Raw genomic sequence first — 15,910 nt, forward strand, 5'->3', positions numbered from 1 at the left:
AATGGTTAGGGGATATAACAATTTTACCCAAACCTTTGTAATACTCCAAGTTGTATACCAAGAATAATAGAGAGTTATCCTCAATTCTATGTGCCTCATTTGCATCATAAGAAAAGAGCACACACACAATTTAGAGATTAATTCAAACAAATGAAAAAAATGCATCATGTTGGAGTTTGTATGTTTGTGCATTAAATAAAATGATAAGTATAAAAATAATAAGGTAATAATTACTAGAAGTTGGTTTAAACCCTAAATTGAAATTTGGGTTTAGAAATAAGAAAAAGAGAAGGGGGGATATGAAAATATAAATAATATCTCTACAACTATTAAGAGGGGATTGTAGACTGCCCCCGCCGCTACCAACTCCTCCCACTACCAGGTGCCCAGCCCCCGCAAAAATCGCCGCAACCGAACGCCGCGATTCCCCGTCCGCAGATCACGCGCAAGCGCAACCGACCCCGCCGCGATTCCCCTCCGCGGCGAATCACCCGCCATCTGATCCGCCAACCGACCTCCGCCAGCTGCCGCATCCGCGCAACCTCCCCATGCCTCCACCGCCCCTTCCGTACCTCCTCCTCCTCTGGACACACGGTCAAGCACCAAGCGACCAAACGCGAGCCGCCTTGAACTCGAAGCAAGCAAGCAACTCGACGCGCTGTGGGTGGTGGCTGGGGCTGGTGACGGCGGCGTGGGTGCAGTGCGTCTCCGGCAACAACTACACCTTCTCCAACTACTCGCACGCGCTCAAGACGCTCATGGGCCTCACGCAACTGCAGCTCAACGACCTCTCTGTCGCCAAGGACATCGGCAAGGCGTTCGGCCTCCTCGCGGGGCTGGCGTCCGACCGCGTCCCCATCTGGCTCCTCCTCGCCGTCGGCTCCCTCGAGGGCCTCCTTGGCTACGGCGCGCAGTGGATGGTCGTGTCCGGGGCCGTCGCCCCGCTCCCCTACTGGCAGATCTGCGTCTTCCTCTGCCTCGGCGGGAACAGCACCACGTGGATGAACACCGCCGTGCTCGTCACCTGCATCCGCAACTTCCGCTGGAGCAGGGGCCCCATCTCCGGCCTGCTCAAGGGCTACGTCGGCCTCAGCACCGCCATCTTCACCGACACCTGCTCCGTGCTCTTCGCCAACGACCCGGCCTCGTTCCTCGTCATGCTCGCCGTCGTGCCGGCCGCCGTCTGCGCGCTCGCCATGGTGTTCCTCCGCGAGGGCACCGCCGCTGCGGACGAGGAGGACGACGGGCGCTGCTTCGCTCACACTGCTCCTTCAAGGCGGGACAGGTAGCGGACGGTGGAGGGCCCGGACGCGCGGCTAAAGTGGGCGGCGAGGCCGCGCCGCGGGAGATCTGGAGGTTGGCGAACGCCCCGGAGAGAGCCCCCACCTCGGAGCCTGGTGGCCCTGGCTTGAGCCCTGCGCGGTAGGGTTTTGCGCGGCGAACGGCGGCAGCGGCTACGGAGACGACGCCATGGATCGCAGCGAGATTGGGATCTGGCGCGCGGTGGCAGGCGACCAGGCGGGGGAGGAAAGGCGGTCGGGTGCTCTGCTCCTGTTACAGCATGGATCGTTTCGTGCGCGGTCGGGTCTGGCGGTCTGGCCTGCCTACTCTGCCCCGCGAGCAAGCCGCCGCCACCTCCCTTCACCCTTCGCTTCTAGCATCGGCGTAGTAGCGACCGAAAGCTTGTCCCTTCTACCCTCCTCTGACTTCTGGGACCACCAAATGAACCTCCTTGACGGCGTGGAGCCACCCCGTTGATCTACGTGTGCGCTGTCTCTGAGGCTTCTTCAGCACCGAGGACGACAGGTACTGTAGCGTTTCTGGCCTATTGTTTTTTATTGCTATGGTTTCTAGCTTCTAGTGGAGACTTATGCTCAATGTATTAATATTTCTAGCATGGCAAGGAATGTTTCTTAATGTTTGCTAAATCAATGGGAAACGAAAGGTCAACGTTGCATCTTCTGTATTAGCTGAATTAATACTAACAGTCACTCATTTATTCAGAACTTCTGTTGGTAACATTATATGAGTAATTGTTTGCTAACTGCTCTAACCTTGGTGACGACGTGCTCCTCGTCGACCTCTACTCGCTGCTTACCCACAACTATGTCGAGGACGACGAGAACATGTTCCACTTTCAACTACTCCTTGGGCTTCCTTCGTTAGGCGCTCAAGCCACTGTTCTTCATCCAAGCCTGGCACATCGATGTCCATTGAGATATTTCATTCTTTTTATTACATGATCTTACATTGTTTCTGGACAACACTACATGGATTTCGTGAAGATATAGGATGGTTGCAAAGAACTCGACATTACTTTGTTCAGTTGATGGGACATGTTGCTTCAAGGAGATTTTGCATGAGATCAAGTGAATTTTTTGTGCCCGTCTTTAGTGAACTCTGACAAAACAAACCAACATATCTTTGTAATGGTTTTTACTGCCTTGTAGCCCCATAGCCTCATTGCCTCATTTGATCTAAACAACTATCATGATCTATGTTGTTTGTTGTCTTTTTGCTAAGGTGAAGTGGAAAAGTATCTTTTGGTCGTAGCTAGGAGCACAAGGTTGTCATAATCATCAAACATGGTTTCAAGTATATCTTCACGAAAACATTATGTTTTTCATGTATTAAACTTAGAGCAGAAAAATGTGAGGTAATTGATTTCCTTCGACACACACATAGTTCTCATTACACAAGTACCAGTTGTCTAACTTGGTTCGTTGGTGTACCCTTTACCTAAAACATTGCTTGTTGATATTATCGGGATGGTCTCAATTTTACAAGAACTAAGCTGATTGTAGATGATAGTGCTAAATTTCTAGATGCAGTTTAACTCATTGATGGTAGTCCTGTTGAAAGTTTCCTTTCTTCTGTACATAGAGCCAATCTGGTTTGTGATTGAACTGGTGCACATGTTTACTTGCAACCTTGTTGGATTCTATATGACGTTTCTTTTTTTACTTTGTATTAGATAGCTTGAGATGGACAATCAGTATCCTTGGTTCTCAGTTACTGGTATTTGGTGGAGATGCCTCTGCTTATCTAAGGAGCAGATTGTTAGAATTATATGAATTTAAAATGTTTCCTTGTTTTGCTTAATTGGTCTATATATTAAAAAGACCAATAATTGGACCAGGCAACAGATCACCATAGATATGATCACAGGGCCATACAAACTCATTCGACGGTGTGAAGTGACTGCAATTCTTATATTGTACGAGCTGCCAAGGAGAATTCATTCTTATTATTTAACACACTAATTACAATTGATTTAGTTTCCCTTCGACGAACATTGATTCTACTACCAATCCGTCAGAATGCTTGCACGTTTTAATTTTCATTTATTTAATTGCATGTAGGCTGCTGGCTCGATTCTAGCGCATGAGATGGTGCATGCTTACCTCCGACTTACAGGTATTCTGGTTGTGCTTGTTTATCTTCGTCTGCAACTTCCACTTCATTCTTCGATACCATTATCTGTTTGCAGTACAACAATATTTACTATCTTAATGTCTTTTTTTGGGGTAGGATACTGAACCCTGAGTCCAGAGGTTGAAGAAGGTAACTGTCAGGTTCTAGCTCATCTTTGGCTTGAGTCGGAAATCACATTAGGTTCTGGTAGCATGGCAACAACCACAGATGCGCCGTCGTCATCTTCTACATCTTCCTCAATGAAAAGGGTGCAAAGACAGAATTCGAAAAAAAAGACTTGGCGAGTTCTTCAAGCACCAAATCAAAATAGATTCTTTTGTGGCTTATGGAGATGGGTTTCGAGCACTACACGTTGTAAGCATGTGGTCGACCCTATTCGACTGCTTGCATCTATCAATTCTGATCGCAGTGGCGCAACTATAAGACGAGTGGTTAAATTTAAGATTAGAAAAGTTAAACGAACTATAAATTAGGGCAGAGGGAATAATATAATAGTAGTATCTCTACTAACTATTAAGCGCTTACTGTAGACTGCCCCTGCCTCCGCCCGCCCGACCTCCAGAAACCCCGCCTCCGCAAACCTCCGTGAGAGCCATGTTCGTCGCAAACCTCGCCGCCGCAAACCTCTCGCCCCCGCCTCGCTGTGATACCCGCCTGTCCGCAAACCTTCGACCGTCGCGATCCTCAAGCCCGCAAATCCCTCCGTGAATCGCGCCGTGACCATCGCAACGCCACGAACCGCCTACCGCACGCCCTGCATGACCCGTGGAACCCCGCAGCCGCCCCCGAGCAAACCCTGCCGCAATCCGTTCGCCGCGTCCCCGAGCAATCCCGAGCAAGCCGTTAATTGTCTACTCCCTCGTCGTAATCCGTCGTGCCGCGACCGCCGCATACTCCGTCGCAAACTGAAACCCCGAGCTCAATCCCCCGCGCGCGGCCCCGAGCAATCCGCCGTGTGCTGATGGGGCACAAGGGTAACACATGCTCAGGTCTTAACATATTTGGCTTCCGAACAAACTTTCTCCAGATCCCTAAGAAAATATAAGACCCGCTTAGATATGTGTCGATGCTCATCCCAGTGTACTCCCGTTGCAACGCACGGGCACACACCTAGTATATATATATAAATAAATATATTCAGAATTAATACCCCTAATCTCACAAATATAATTTGGGGTGATGAGCCATAGAAGCTGGAATTTAAGTTTGAGTTCAAATTCAAATTTGGAAATAATGCAGAAAATAAAATAAAATAAAATAAAATAAAAGGGAGACATGGCGCATGGGCCAGCTATCCTCAATCCGGCCCAGTTCTCCTTTGATTCCGCGCGGCCCAACTGCGCATTTCCTCCGCTCAGCCCTGGTGCGCGCATCACTGTGCGGTGAACCACTGACCCGTGGGCCCCCGCGAGCAGCCTCAACGCTTCACACCGCGCGCTGCTGACTTCGCTGACGCGTGGGTCCCACATTGTCAGCCCCCACCTCCGCCGAGTTCGGAATCACGCCGCCGATCGCGTCCATCGTAACTAGGAACCCAACGACCTCTCCGTGATTCGCTCGACGCTAACGGACATCACTTCACCTTATATAGCTCAGTCAACCCCTCGTGCCTTTCCCTTCTTCCCATCGGCACCGTAAGGAGCCGCCATAGCCATCTATCGCCGCCGTTTCTGATTGACACCGGGGTGCTGCGGGATTGTACTCTGCCGCGTGTGCTAAAGCTCCCCAGAACCTTCTTGGGTGAGGGCGCAGCTGTCCTCGGGTGCGGTGGTGACCGGGGATCCCGGGATTTCGTCGCCGTCGAATCCACGCCTCCGCCAGACCAATTTTCGCGACTGCCAACGGTGAGACCCCTACTGTGGTCGCGCCCCGCCCCGGGATTTCGGTCGGATAGCGTCACCACGACCCAGGGAAGGTGTGCGTGCACCGGCATCGGGTTGGGGGCGATCTACACCGGTGAATTCTTCACCGGAGCTTCACCACCGCCTTGGATCCGCCGCACACCGTGATCACGTCTACGCGATCCAGAAACGCAGGTGAGAACTCCACTCCTACCTTCACCATGTCGGTCTCGTTGTGTAGAGCGGTCCAATTTTGGGTATGGGGTAGTGATTAGCCGGATTGCGTGCCGCCGGCGAGCTATCCGCCGCGGCACCAGTGCGCCACCGCCGTCGTGCTCACTGTATATTGGTATGCGCGATCTCGGTCGTCGATCCCCGGTTGGATGGTCGGGATTAGAAACCAAATAACGTTTTGGCCATGGCGTATAGAGACCGTTGGATGAGAATCCAGTGGTGGGGAATGGGTCCGCGGATCATTAGATCTAGACCGTGGGATCTAAATCCGGTGGTCATCGTGGCGTACCGGTTCGGCGCACATGGGATCTAATCCTGTGCGCCCATCTTTGAACGAATGGTAGTGATCCAAACTTACCCCTTCGCGAGTACACTTTACAAAAGAAACCCCATGCTTTTAGAATTTAGAACCCGCGGTCCATGGACTCTATTCTCTGAGTCTTGTAAAACTTATGCCAGAACCCCCTGACTTTTCTAGAAATTGGCGCCCAGTCCAGAGTAGATTAAAAATAGTGAAATAACATTAGAAATTCGTTTTTAGTACAAAAATAAATCTAGAAACTTGTAAAATGCATAGAAAATCCATTTTTATTCCAAATCACTTCATCCCAATTTCTAAAATTTTGTAATTTTATTCTCCATCACCTAGAGTCTCTGTTTTGTCATGAACACAGTAAGAAAATTAATTTATCATTTAATCCTATTTCAAACACATTAAATCTTAGGAAATTCATAACTTGAAATCTATAACTCCAAATTTAATGATTCTAGTCCTAATGATCATATTTTAATGAGTAGATTTTTATTGTATATTCTATTTTGTCTGTTTGATGTGATGTTAATTTATGCTATACTATGTATGTATTGTGTTGATGCGAGTAGACGAGCAAGCCACTGTGGAATCTGAGGTACAGCAAGTAGAGGTAGCTGAGCAGGAGCTCATTGAAGGCAAGTTGTGCCCTTGATCACTTACTTTTTCCCAGCCATGTTCTTATTAATTATAATGATTTGCATAGGTTAATTTTGACGGGATCCTTTAGGTTACCCCAGTTTTGGTTATCTTTATACCTTGTTCACCACTGAAATATTTTTGGTTAGTACCTGCTATTGCTTTATGTGGATTTGGGTATGGAGATACACTATTCATGATTATTCTGTTATTATCTTGTTATTATTACTGTTCATGTTAAGATCATTAAATTAATGGCAACATGGAGCGACCACCCGGGAAAACAGTGCTACCATAAGGGTTTAATGGGACGCCCTTGGCTGATTAACTGGGAAAGCTAGTGGAGGTCTTCCTTACCCGAAAGGGGCAAGGGTAGTAGGGGGTGGTCAGTGTAGGGAGGTCCTTGGGTTGATTTTGCTACGATGGCGGTCAGGCGAGGGATTCCTGCACTGGAGCTTCCTATAAACTGTAGCGGGATTTCTGAAGCTAGTGGAACTTTGTAAAGGCCTCGTAGTGTTACCCTACCTCGCCTCCTCGATAGAGGTGTATGGGATTGGCCGTCTCTTGGCAGATGGGTAACATGACTTGTGGGTAAAGATGCGCAACCTCTGCAGAGTGTAAAACTAGTATACTAGCCGTGCTCACGGTCATGAGCGGCTCGGACCCTCACATGATTAATTTATGGAACTTAAATTTAATTTGACATTTGCATCGCATTTGGGATTATTTTATTATTACTTTTCTTTATTATTATTAAGGTTTTGGTATTTACTTACACTTAGTAATTGCTAATAAAATTTTGACCAACTTATAAAAGCAATGCTCAGCTTCAGCCTTTATTTCATTGATCAGCCTTACACTTCATGAACTCCCGCCTTTGGTGAGTTCATGCCACATTATTCCCCATGATTTGTTGAGCTATGAACGTATGTGAGCTCACTCTTGCTGTCTCACCCCCCACAGGAGAAGAAGAGGTGGTCGAAGAGGAGCCACCTAATATTGAGGCATTCGACTTGATCTAGGTGGCGTCTCCCAATCAGCTTTCTGGCGCCAAGGATAGATTTTAGATCCTGCGATATTTATCTCTTATTTTGTAAGACTTCCGCTATGTAATAAATACTCTGATTTTTCGTGACATTTATCTCTATACACTCTGTTCTTATATATGTTGTCTTCTTGGCGCATGTATGAGATGCACCTGGCTTTGTTCCTTAAAGCCGGGTGTGACAGAAGTGGTATCAGAGCAAATGTTGACTGTAGGACAAAACCTAGATAGAAATGGACAAAACCCTTACCTACTTACCTTACTCTGATTCTTTCTACACTTATCTTGATCCTGTCTCACCTTCTACTGTTCTACTCTGATCATTCTTACCTTTTCTACTCTGAGACAAGATGGATTTCACACCTTGGAATCCCTACCCCTATGACATTTTTAAGAGATAGGAAGCCTAAGACAAAATCAAAACTATTTTCTATATTTAAGAATGTTGTTTGATTGTTCTGATGATAAATGTCTGATTTGCTTCTTTGATTGATTGAGATATTATATATGGACATCTTAGTATGTCCCACCATAGGGTAATGAATTAGCTATGGTAGGTAGAACATTAATCTGCTTAGCTAATAAATCCCCCAAAGTAACATGATTCGTAATTACTGCCTTGTCTACTACTCTCTCTTACCATATGTATCTAACTCAGATGGTCAATACCAGGAGGGGTGGTGAAATTGATTTGCCTCCTAATCGACACACTCGGAGGATATATAGACAACCTCAGCCACAGCCAGCAGAGATGAATCCGCCTAATCCTCCACCAGGCGGAGTTGATCCATTGATTGCAGCTTAGATGAGGGTGATGCAGCAAATGGCAGACACTATGGCTGATATGCGTGCCCAGATGCAGCAGGAACGCCAGGAGATGCGTCAGGAAAGAGAAGAGACACGCCAGGAGTTGCGCCAGGAGAGAGAAGAGATACGTCAGGAGAGAAGGGCGCAATAGCAGCTGCAACAACAACTTCAACAACAGCAGCAACAGCAACAAGTACCATTGCCTCCACCACCACCACCAGTTCCACCTCGTGATAAGCACCGGGAATTTATGAGTCATAAGCCACCGACCTTCGCCAGTTCGTCGGATCCAATTGATGCAGATGATTGGTTGAAATCAATTGAGAAGATGCTCAACATCGCCCAATGCTCAGACAAGGAGAAAGTTCTATATGCCTCTGGTCGTCTAACAGGTCCTGCTGCTGACTGGTGGGATTCTTATACTGCTGCCCACGATGCTGCTGACACTATTACTTGGGCAGAGTTCAGTACACAGTTCAGGAACTACCATATTCCAGCTGGTTTGATAAAGATCAAGAAGAAGGAGTTTCTATCATTGAAGCAAGGCAACATGTCGGTCAGCGAGTATAGAGACAAATTTATTCAGCTGTCGAGATTTGCTCCGGAGGAAGTTGCTGAGGATGAGAGGAAGCAGGAGCACTTTATTGAAGGACTTAATGGACCCTTGCAGTGTAACACCCGGTTTTAAGGGGACAAAGCCGGGTGCATCTCATACATGCGCCAAAGAAGACAACATATATAATCACAGAGTGTATAGAGATAATGTCACAATAATCAGAGTACTTATTACATAGCGGAAGTCTTACAAAATAAAAGATAACTATAACAGGATCCAAAATCCATCCTTGGCGCCAGAAAGTCAACTGGGAGACGCCACCTAGATCGAATCGAACTCCTCGATATGCGGCTCCTCTTGAACCACCTGTTCTTCTCCTGTGGGGGGTGTGAGACAGCAAGGGTGAGCTCACACATGTTCATCGCTCAACAAGTTGTGGGGAATAATGTGGCATGAACTCACCAAAGATGGGAGTTCATGAAGTGTAAGGCTGATCAACAAAATAGAGGTTGAAGCTGAGCATTGCTTTTATAAGTTGGTCAAAATTTTATTAGCAATTACTAGGTATAAGTAAATACCAAACCTTAATAAAAATAATAGAACAAAATAAATAATCCCATGCAAATGCATATGACAAATTGAATTTAGGTTCCATAAATTAATCATGTGAGGGTCTGAGCCGCTCATAACCGTGAGCACGGCTAGTATACTAGTTTTACACTCTGCAGAGGTTGCGCATCTTTACCCACAAGTCGTGTTACCCATCTGCCAAGGGGTCATGAATCCCATACACCTCTACCAAGGAAGCGAGGCAGGGTAACACTACGAGGCCTTTACAAAGTTCCACTAGCTTCAGAAATCCCGCTACAGTTTATAGGAAGCTCCAATGCAGGGTTCTTGCCTGACTGCCATCGCAGCAAAAGTCAACCCAAGGACCTCCCTACACTGACCACTCCCTTACTGCCCTTGCCCCTTTCGGGTAAGGAAGACCTCCACTAGCTTTCCTAGTTAATCAGCCAAGGGCGTCCCATTAAACCCTTGTGGTAGCACTGTTTTCCCGGGTGGTCGCTCCATGTTCCAATTAACATAATGATCTTATCATGAACATAAATAACATAACAGAATAATTGGAACATGGATGTAATGAAATATTAATCCCAAAACCATATAGAGCAATAGCATAACTACCCAAGTGAATCAGGGGTAAACAAGGTAAAAGGATAAACAGACTAGGGTGACCTATTGGGTCCCATCAAAATTAAACCTATGCATGAATAAGTGATAATAAAGAATATTATTGGGTAAAGGAAAGTGATCAAGGGCACAACTTGCCTGGCACTTGAGATTCCAATTACCAGGGTGATTCTTCAAATCCTCGAAACATCGCGCTAGTCGTAGCAATACAAACAAACATGGTATAGATAGAATTAACATCACACCAAACATAAGTATAAACTGAATAATAATGATCTACGCGTCGCTACGAGATCGAGAACTACTAAGATCGGAGTTACGGTTATTGAGTTGTGATTTACGGGCGATCTATGTGATGGAGCAATTACAACTAGGTTTTGAGTTGATTTTATTAAGATAATCTAATGAAATAATCAATTCAACTTTAATCTCTATTATAACCTTACTAAAGATTATATTTTAATCAACTTAATTATAATATCAGAATATTATATTAACATTAGAAAAGTTAATCCAATAAACATAGATTGATCCAACTAGTTACTTAATTATAAAAATATGGGATATCATATAATCAATGTTTCTACTGCGTAGTAAATACTTATACGAAACTAACGCGACTTGAACGGATCAAATCGGAGTTACGGATTATAATTTATGAATTCTTGAAGGTTTTATGTATTTGATATAAGATTAATTAGGACATAAATTTAATACCATTTTCATGTTAAAACAGAGATAACAGGGTGATAAACAACATTATTAAGAAATTGTAGGAACTAATGGGTCAATTTGGACGAAATATGAATTTTCTAGGGATTAAATAAGATTCTAGAATTGTTTTTATATAAGAAATTTATTTTATACATCATTTTCTCTGATTTTCTACTCCCCTGGACCGCGCACAAGATTACCGAGAAAGGCAGGGGTTACTATGCAAAAGACCTTAAGACTCAAAACTTCAGGCGCGGGACTGCGGGTTAATTTATATCTTTCGCGGGGGCTCATTCGCAAAGCAACAACCGCGAAGGGGTATCAGCAGGCCAGAGCCGTCCGATTAAAAGGTGACGACGCGGATTAGATCATGGCTTTAAACGAACCGGTATGCGACTACAACCGCACGATCGCGATCTAACGTACAGGATTCATTGGACCGAAACGTTATCCCCTGGTTTAATCCGGCCCGTTCATCAGTCAATCAATGGCCCACAGTAATTCCTTCCCCAGATCTAATCCCCCTCATCCATTCACGATCGAACGACAGGGAGCCTTTCTTCCTCCCAGAGACCGAACAACGCGGCGCGAAGTGCCCAGCGGCTGCGACCGGCCCTTCTTCCCCAACCCGCTGGCCGAGAGCGGTGACGCCCCGGGGCTCTGCGTCCCGCTCCCGCCGATGCAAGATGCCTGATGCCATGGTGGGAGGTTCTTTCCCCAAACACGAACATGCTCCAAAGAAAGTGGGATGGAGGGCAGAGTCGAGTGAACATACCTCTCAACCAGCGATGACAAGCAGCATAGAGCCACCCATGGCGGTCCAAACTCAACCGAGCAGAGAATGATCCGATGAGCAAATTCCTGCGCCCATAACGCCCCCGAGCACAGCCGGCGAGTATGCCCCATGGATCCCAGCATCCCCGTGGCCATGGATCGACGGTGACAAAAGCGAAGATGAACCATCCACGGCGCAGAGAGGCGTGGTTGACAGTCCAAACTCCAATGAGGTTCTAGCTATATTGATGATCCCTCATGAGCCAAAAACCCCATTCATACGTGGTGCAGAATTGTAGATCGGACAATCATCTTAACCCGAAGTAGACACCAAGGAGCACTTCTAGCACGATTATCTTCCTGGCGGCTCCAAGCTTTCTCTCCCATCTCCTCAGCCCGAGTCCCCTAGCTTCCGCTCTCTTGGTGTTCATGGGGGGTAGGCATGGTGGCCAGGGAGGTGTTCGCGGCGAATGTTCTTTTTATATCCAGAACGCGAGGCCGAGGTAGGAAAACGGGGGAGGGCGTTGAGGTAGAGGCGAGATCCACGGGTGGTAGGTCAGCGAAGTCAGTTGGGAAAATGAGCCACGACACGGCGGATTCGGTCAGCCGTTCCTCAAATCACGTGTGGCGGCGGAGATCTCGGTCATGGCTGTTGCGGAGGTGCGGGATGACACGCGGGTCCCAGCAGCAGTGGCGTGCGCGAGATGAACGCGACTGACAGACGAGGTCCCATATTCCAGTGACCAGGTCTGACCGCGCATAGGAGTGTCATAGACAGGCCGGTCCCACATAACAGGGTCGCGGCACGCAGAGGCTAGTGGGCCACGCGGACGAGGGAGCGAGGTGGGCCAGAAGCGGAAATGAGCCCAGGCACGTTTACACTTCTCTTTTTATTTTATTTTTTTCTTTTAATTTTCTGTTTTCTTTTTCTTATTTGCTTCCAAATTCAAGTTTCAAATTCAAACCATTGTTAACTTCAAGTATACATCAGCAACTCCAACATGTAAGCAATTATATAACTTTATTTATTTATTATTATTATTTTTGAATGATTTTATAGAGCATACTGTAAAAGAATAATTAGTTCTCCTATTTTTCAACTTTTCAAATTCAAAGTTAAAACTTGATTTGAATATCACATTTCAAATGCAGAAGACAAAATCCCAGCTTGATGCAATATATACTTATTATTATTATATTTTTATATTAATTATAGTATTGCAAATGTGTTGTACACACACAAAGAACTTTTAATTTTTAAGAGATACATGGTTTGCCCAATTAAAATATTATTCCAAATTTATTGTTTTATGCTTATTTCTTTTGTATGGTTTTTGTGGAGAGATACTTTACTTTGAATCTTAGGGAGAATATTTTTTTGAATGTATGGTTTAATACAACGATTAACTTATATGAGGAATCCTTTATTTAAATCTCTTATTTTAAACCATAATTATTTAGACATTAAGATAAACTCTGCTAAATCCCAACACCGAGATTTGAGGTGTTACATGCAGTATGCACTGGTTGCACACACCTTTCCATCATTTCAGAGGCTACTGGATAAGGCTCTTGCTATTGAACACAAGCGTGTTCAACTAGGAGATCTGAAGAGGAAGGCCATCTCACAGGGACAGGGTAGCAGCAGTGTTCGTCCCCGCTACGTCTCGCCACAGGGTACACCGACTCGACCAGGAGGACCACGCCCAGTTCAGTATGCTCCACAGGGGTCTCCACGGACACCTCCTAATCGTCAGGCTACTTCCACTGGCACCCCGACGAGGCCTACAGGACAGAAGACCGACCCTACATGCTTCAAGTGCAGTCAGATTGGGCACTATGCTAATGCTTGTCTGATGGGAAATTCTGGTACACCAGCTAAGAACAAGCAACAGACTCCTAGCAAGGGATATTCTATAGCCAGGGTGAATCAAGTCAGTGTTGATGATACTCCTGATGGTGCTGACATCGTACTCGGTATGTTTTACATTAATGCCATTCCTGCAACCATACTGTTTGATTCTGGTGCTACACATTCATTCATGTCTGCTCGATATGCCAACACTAATGAGATACCCCGGCTAAATATGAGAAAACCAATGATAGTAATCACACCTAAAGGGCCTATTGAGGCAAATCAAATGACGCGTAGATTGACATTAACCATTATGGGAAGAGAATTTGAAGCTACCGCTATAATATTAGGGGCCAGCAGTATAGATCTGATCCTTGGTATGTCTTGGTTGAGGAAGGCAAAGGCAATTATAGCATGTGGTAGAGGTACTATAGAGCTCACTAGTCCTAAAGGAGAAAGATTTCAAGTTAATATTGCAGTAACCACCTCATCCAAGCGTGCAATGTTCTTTATACCTGAGGAGTTTGTTGGTGACAACATCCGGGTGGTTAGAGATTTTCCGGATGTCTTTCCAGAGGAGTTACCAGGAATGCCACCAGATAGGGAAGTTGAGTTTGTCATTGATCTTTTACCTGGAACTGCCCCTATTTCTAAACGACCATACAGGATGGCTGTAGAAGAACTGAAGGAGCTTAAGAAGCAGTTAACTGAGTTACAGGAAGCAGGGTACATTCGTCCGAGTTCCTCACCTTGGGGAGCACCGGTATTGTTTGTACAGAAGAAGGATGGATCGCAACGGATGTGTGTAGACTATAGATCACTTAATGATGTTACCGTGAAGAACAAGTATCCATTACCCCGTATTGAGGATTTGTTTGATCAGATGAGAGGAGCCAGGGTATTCTCGAAGATTGATCTCCGATCGGGATACCATCAGATGAAGATTAGACCATCAGATATTCCTAAGACGGCTTTCTCAACCCGATATGGATTATATGAGTTCACTGTTATGTCATTTGGATTAACCAATGCACCAGCTTATTTCATGAGTTTGATGAATAAGGTGTTTATGGAGTATTGGGACAGATTCATCATGGTGTTCATCGACGATATTCTTATCTATTCTAAGAGTGAAAGTGATCACGAACAACATCTAAGGTTGGTGCTACAAAAGCTATGAAATAATCAACTCTATGTCAAGTTCAGCAAGTGCGAGTTTTGGATTGACAAGGTGCCATTCCTTGGACATATTATTTCTAATGGAGGAATAGCAGTGGATCCTGCTAAAGTGAAGGAGATAATGGAGTGGAGAGTGCCCACTACAGTTACTGAGATTCGGAGTTTCTTGGGGCTTGCAGGATATTATCGAAGATTTATTGAAGGGTTCTCTAAAATTGCCAAGCCTATGACCTCACTTTTGGAGAAAGGAAGAGAATTTAAGTGGGATAAGAAGTGCCAAGAAAGCTTTGATCAATTGAAGGAGAGATTAATGTCACCACCAGTGTTGGTTATGCCAGATCTACAGAAGGGATTTGACATTTATTGTGATGCATGTGGACAAGGATTGGGATGTGTGCTTATGCAAGAAGGACATGTGGTCGCCTATGCATCTCGTCAGTTGCGGAAACATGAATTGAACTACCCCACTCATGACTTGGAATTGGCAGCCGTTGTGCATGCAATTAAGATTTGGAGACACTACATTATGGGAACTAAGTGCCAAGTATACACGGACCATAAGAGCTTGAAGTACATATTCACTCAGAAGGATCTCAACCTTAGGCAACACCGTTGGTTGGAGCTTATTAAGGATTATGATTTGGAAATTCATTACCACCCAGGCAAGGCAAATTTAGTTGCAGATGCTTTGAGTCGGAAGGAGCATGTTCAGTCCGCTTTTGTTGTCCAGCTACCCGATGAATTAGCAAAAGATTTTGAGAGGCTCAACCTGGGGATTATTACACATACGAAAGGAGTTACCATTGAATTGGAACCTACCTTGGAGCAGGAAATTCGTAAAGGTCAAATTGGTGATGCTAAGATTCAGGAGATCAAGGATCTGATAACAGAAGGTAGAGGCCCAGAATTCACAGAAGATGAGCAAGGCACCATATGGTTCAAGAATTGAATCTGTGTTCCTGATATAGATAGTCTTCGGGAAACCATATTGAAGGAGGCACATGACTCAGTTTATTCTATTCATCCTGGGAGTACTAAGATGTATCAGGATTTGAAGCAAAAGTATTGGTGGTATGGACTGAAGAGAGATGTGGCTGCACATGTGGCTATGTGCGATGTGTGTCAAAGAGTTAAGGCTGAACACCAGAGGCCAGCCGAACTACTGCATCCACTGAAGATACCTGAGTGGAAATGGGAAGAGATTGGCATGGACTTCATTGTTGGATTACCCCGCACGTCTGCTGGATATGATTCTATATGGGTGATTGTGGACAGGCTAACTAAAGTAGCCCACTTTATTCCAGTGAAGACCACGTATTCAGGAGCC

General features: G+C 45.5%; 1 protein-coding gene across 1 annotated transcript; it reads left to right on the plus strand.

The window, feature by feature from the left end:
- The first annotated feature begins 548 nt into the window (after positions 1-548).
- LOC103637046 (uncharacterized) lies at positions 549-1,289 on the plus strand. The gene has a single exon (XM_008659321.1). The coding sequence runs from the start codon at positions 549-551 to the stop codon at positions 1,287-1,289; it is 741 nt and encodes a 246-aa protein (XP_008657543.1).
- Positions 1,290-15,910: the final 14,621 nt, after the last annotated feature.

This window comes from Zea mays, chromosome 8 (assembly GCF_902167145.1).
Source record: "Zea mays cultivar B73 chromosome 8, Zm-B73-REFERENCE-NAM-5.0, whole genome shotgun sequence".
Classification (NCBI taxonomy): Eukaryota; Viridiplantae; Streptophyta; class Magnoliopsida; order Poales; family Poaceae; genus Zea; species Zea mays.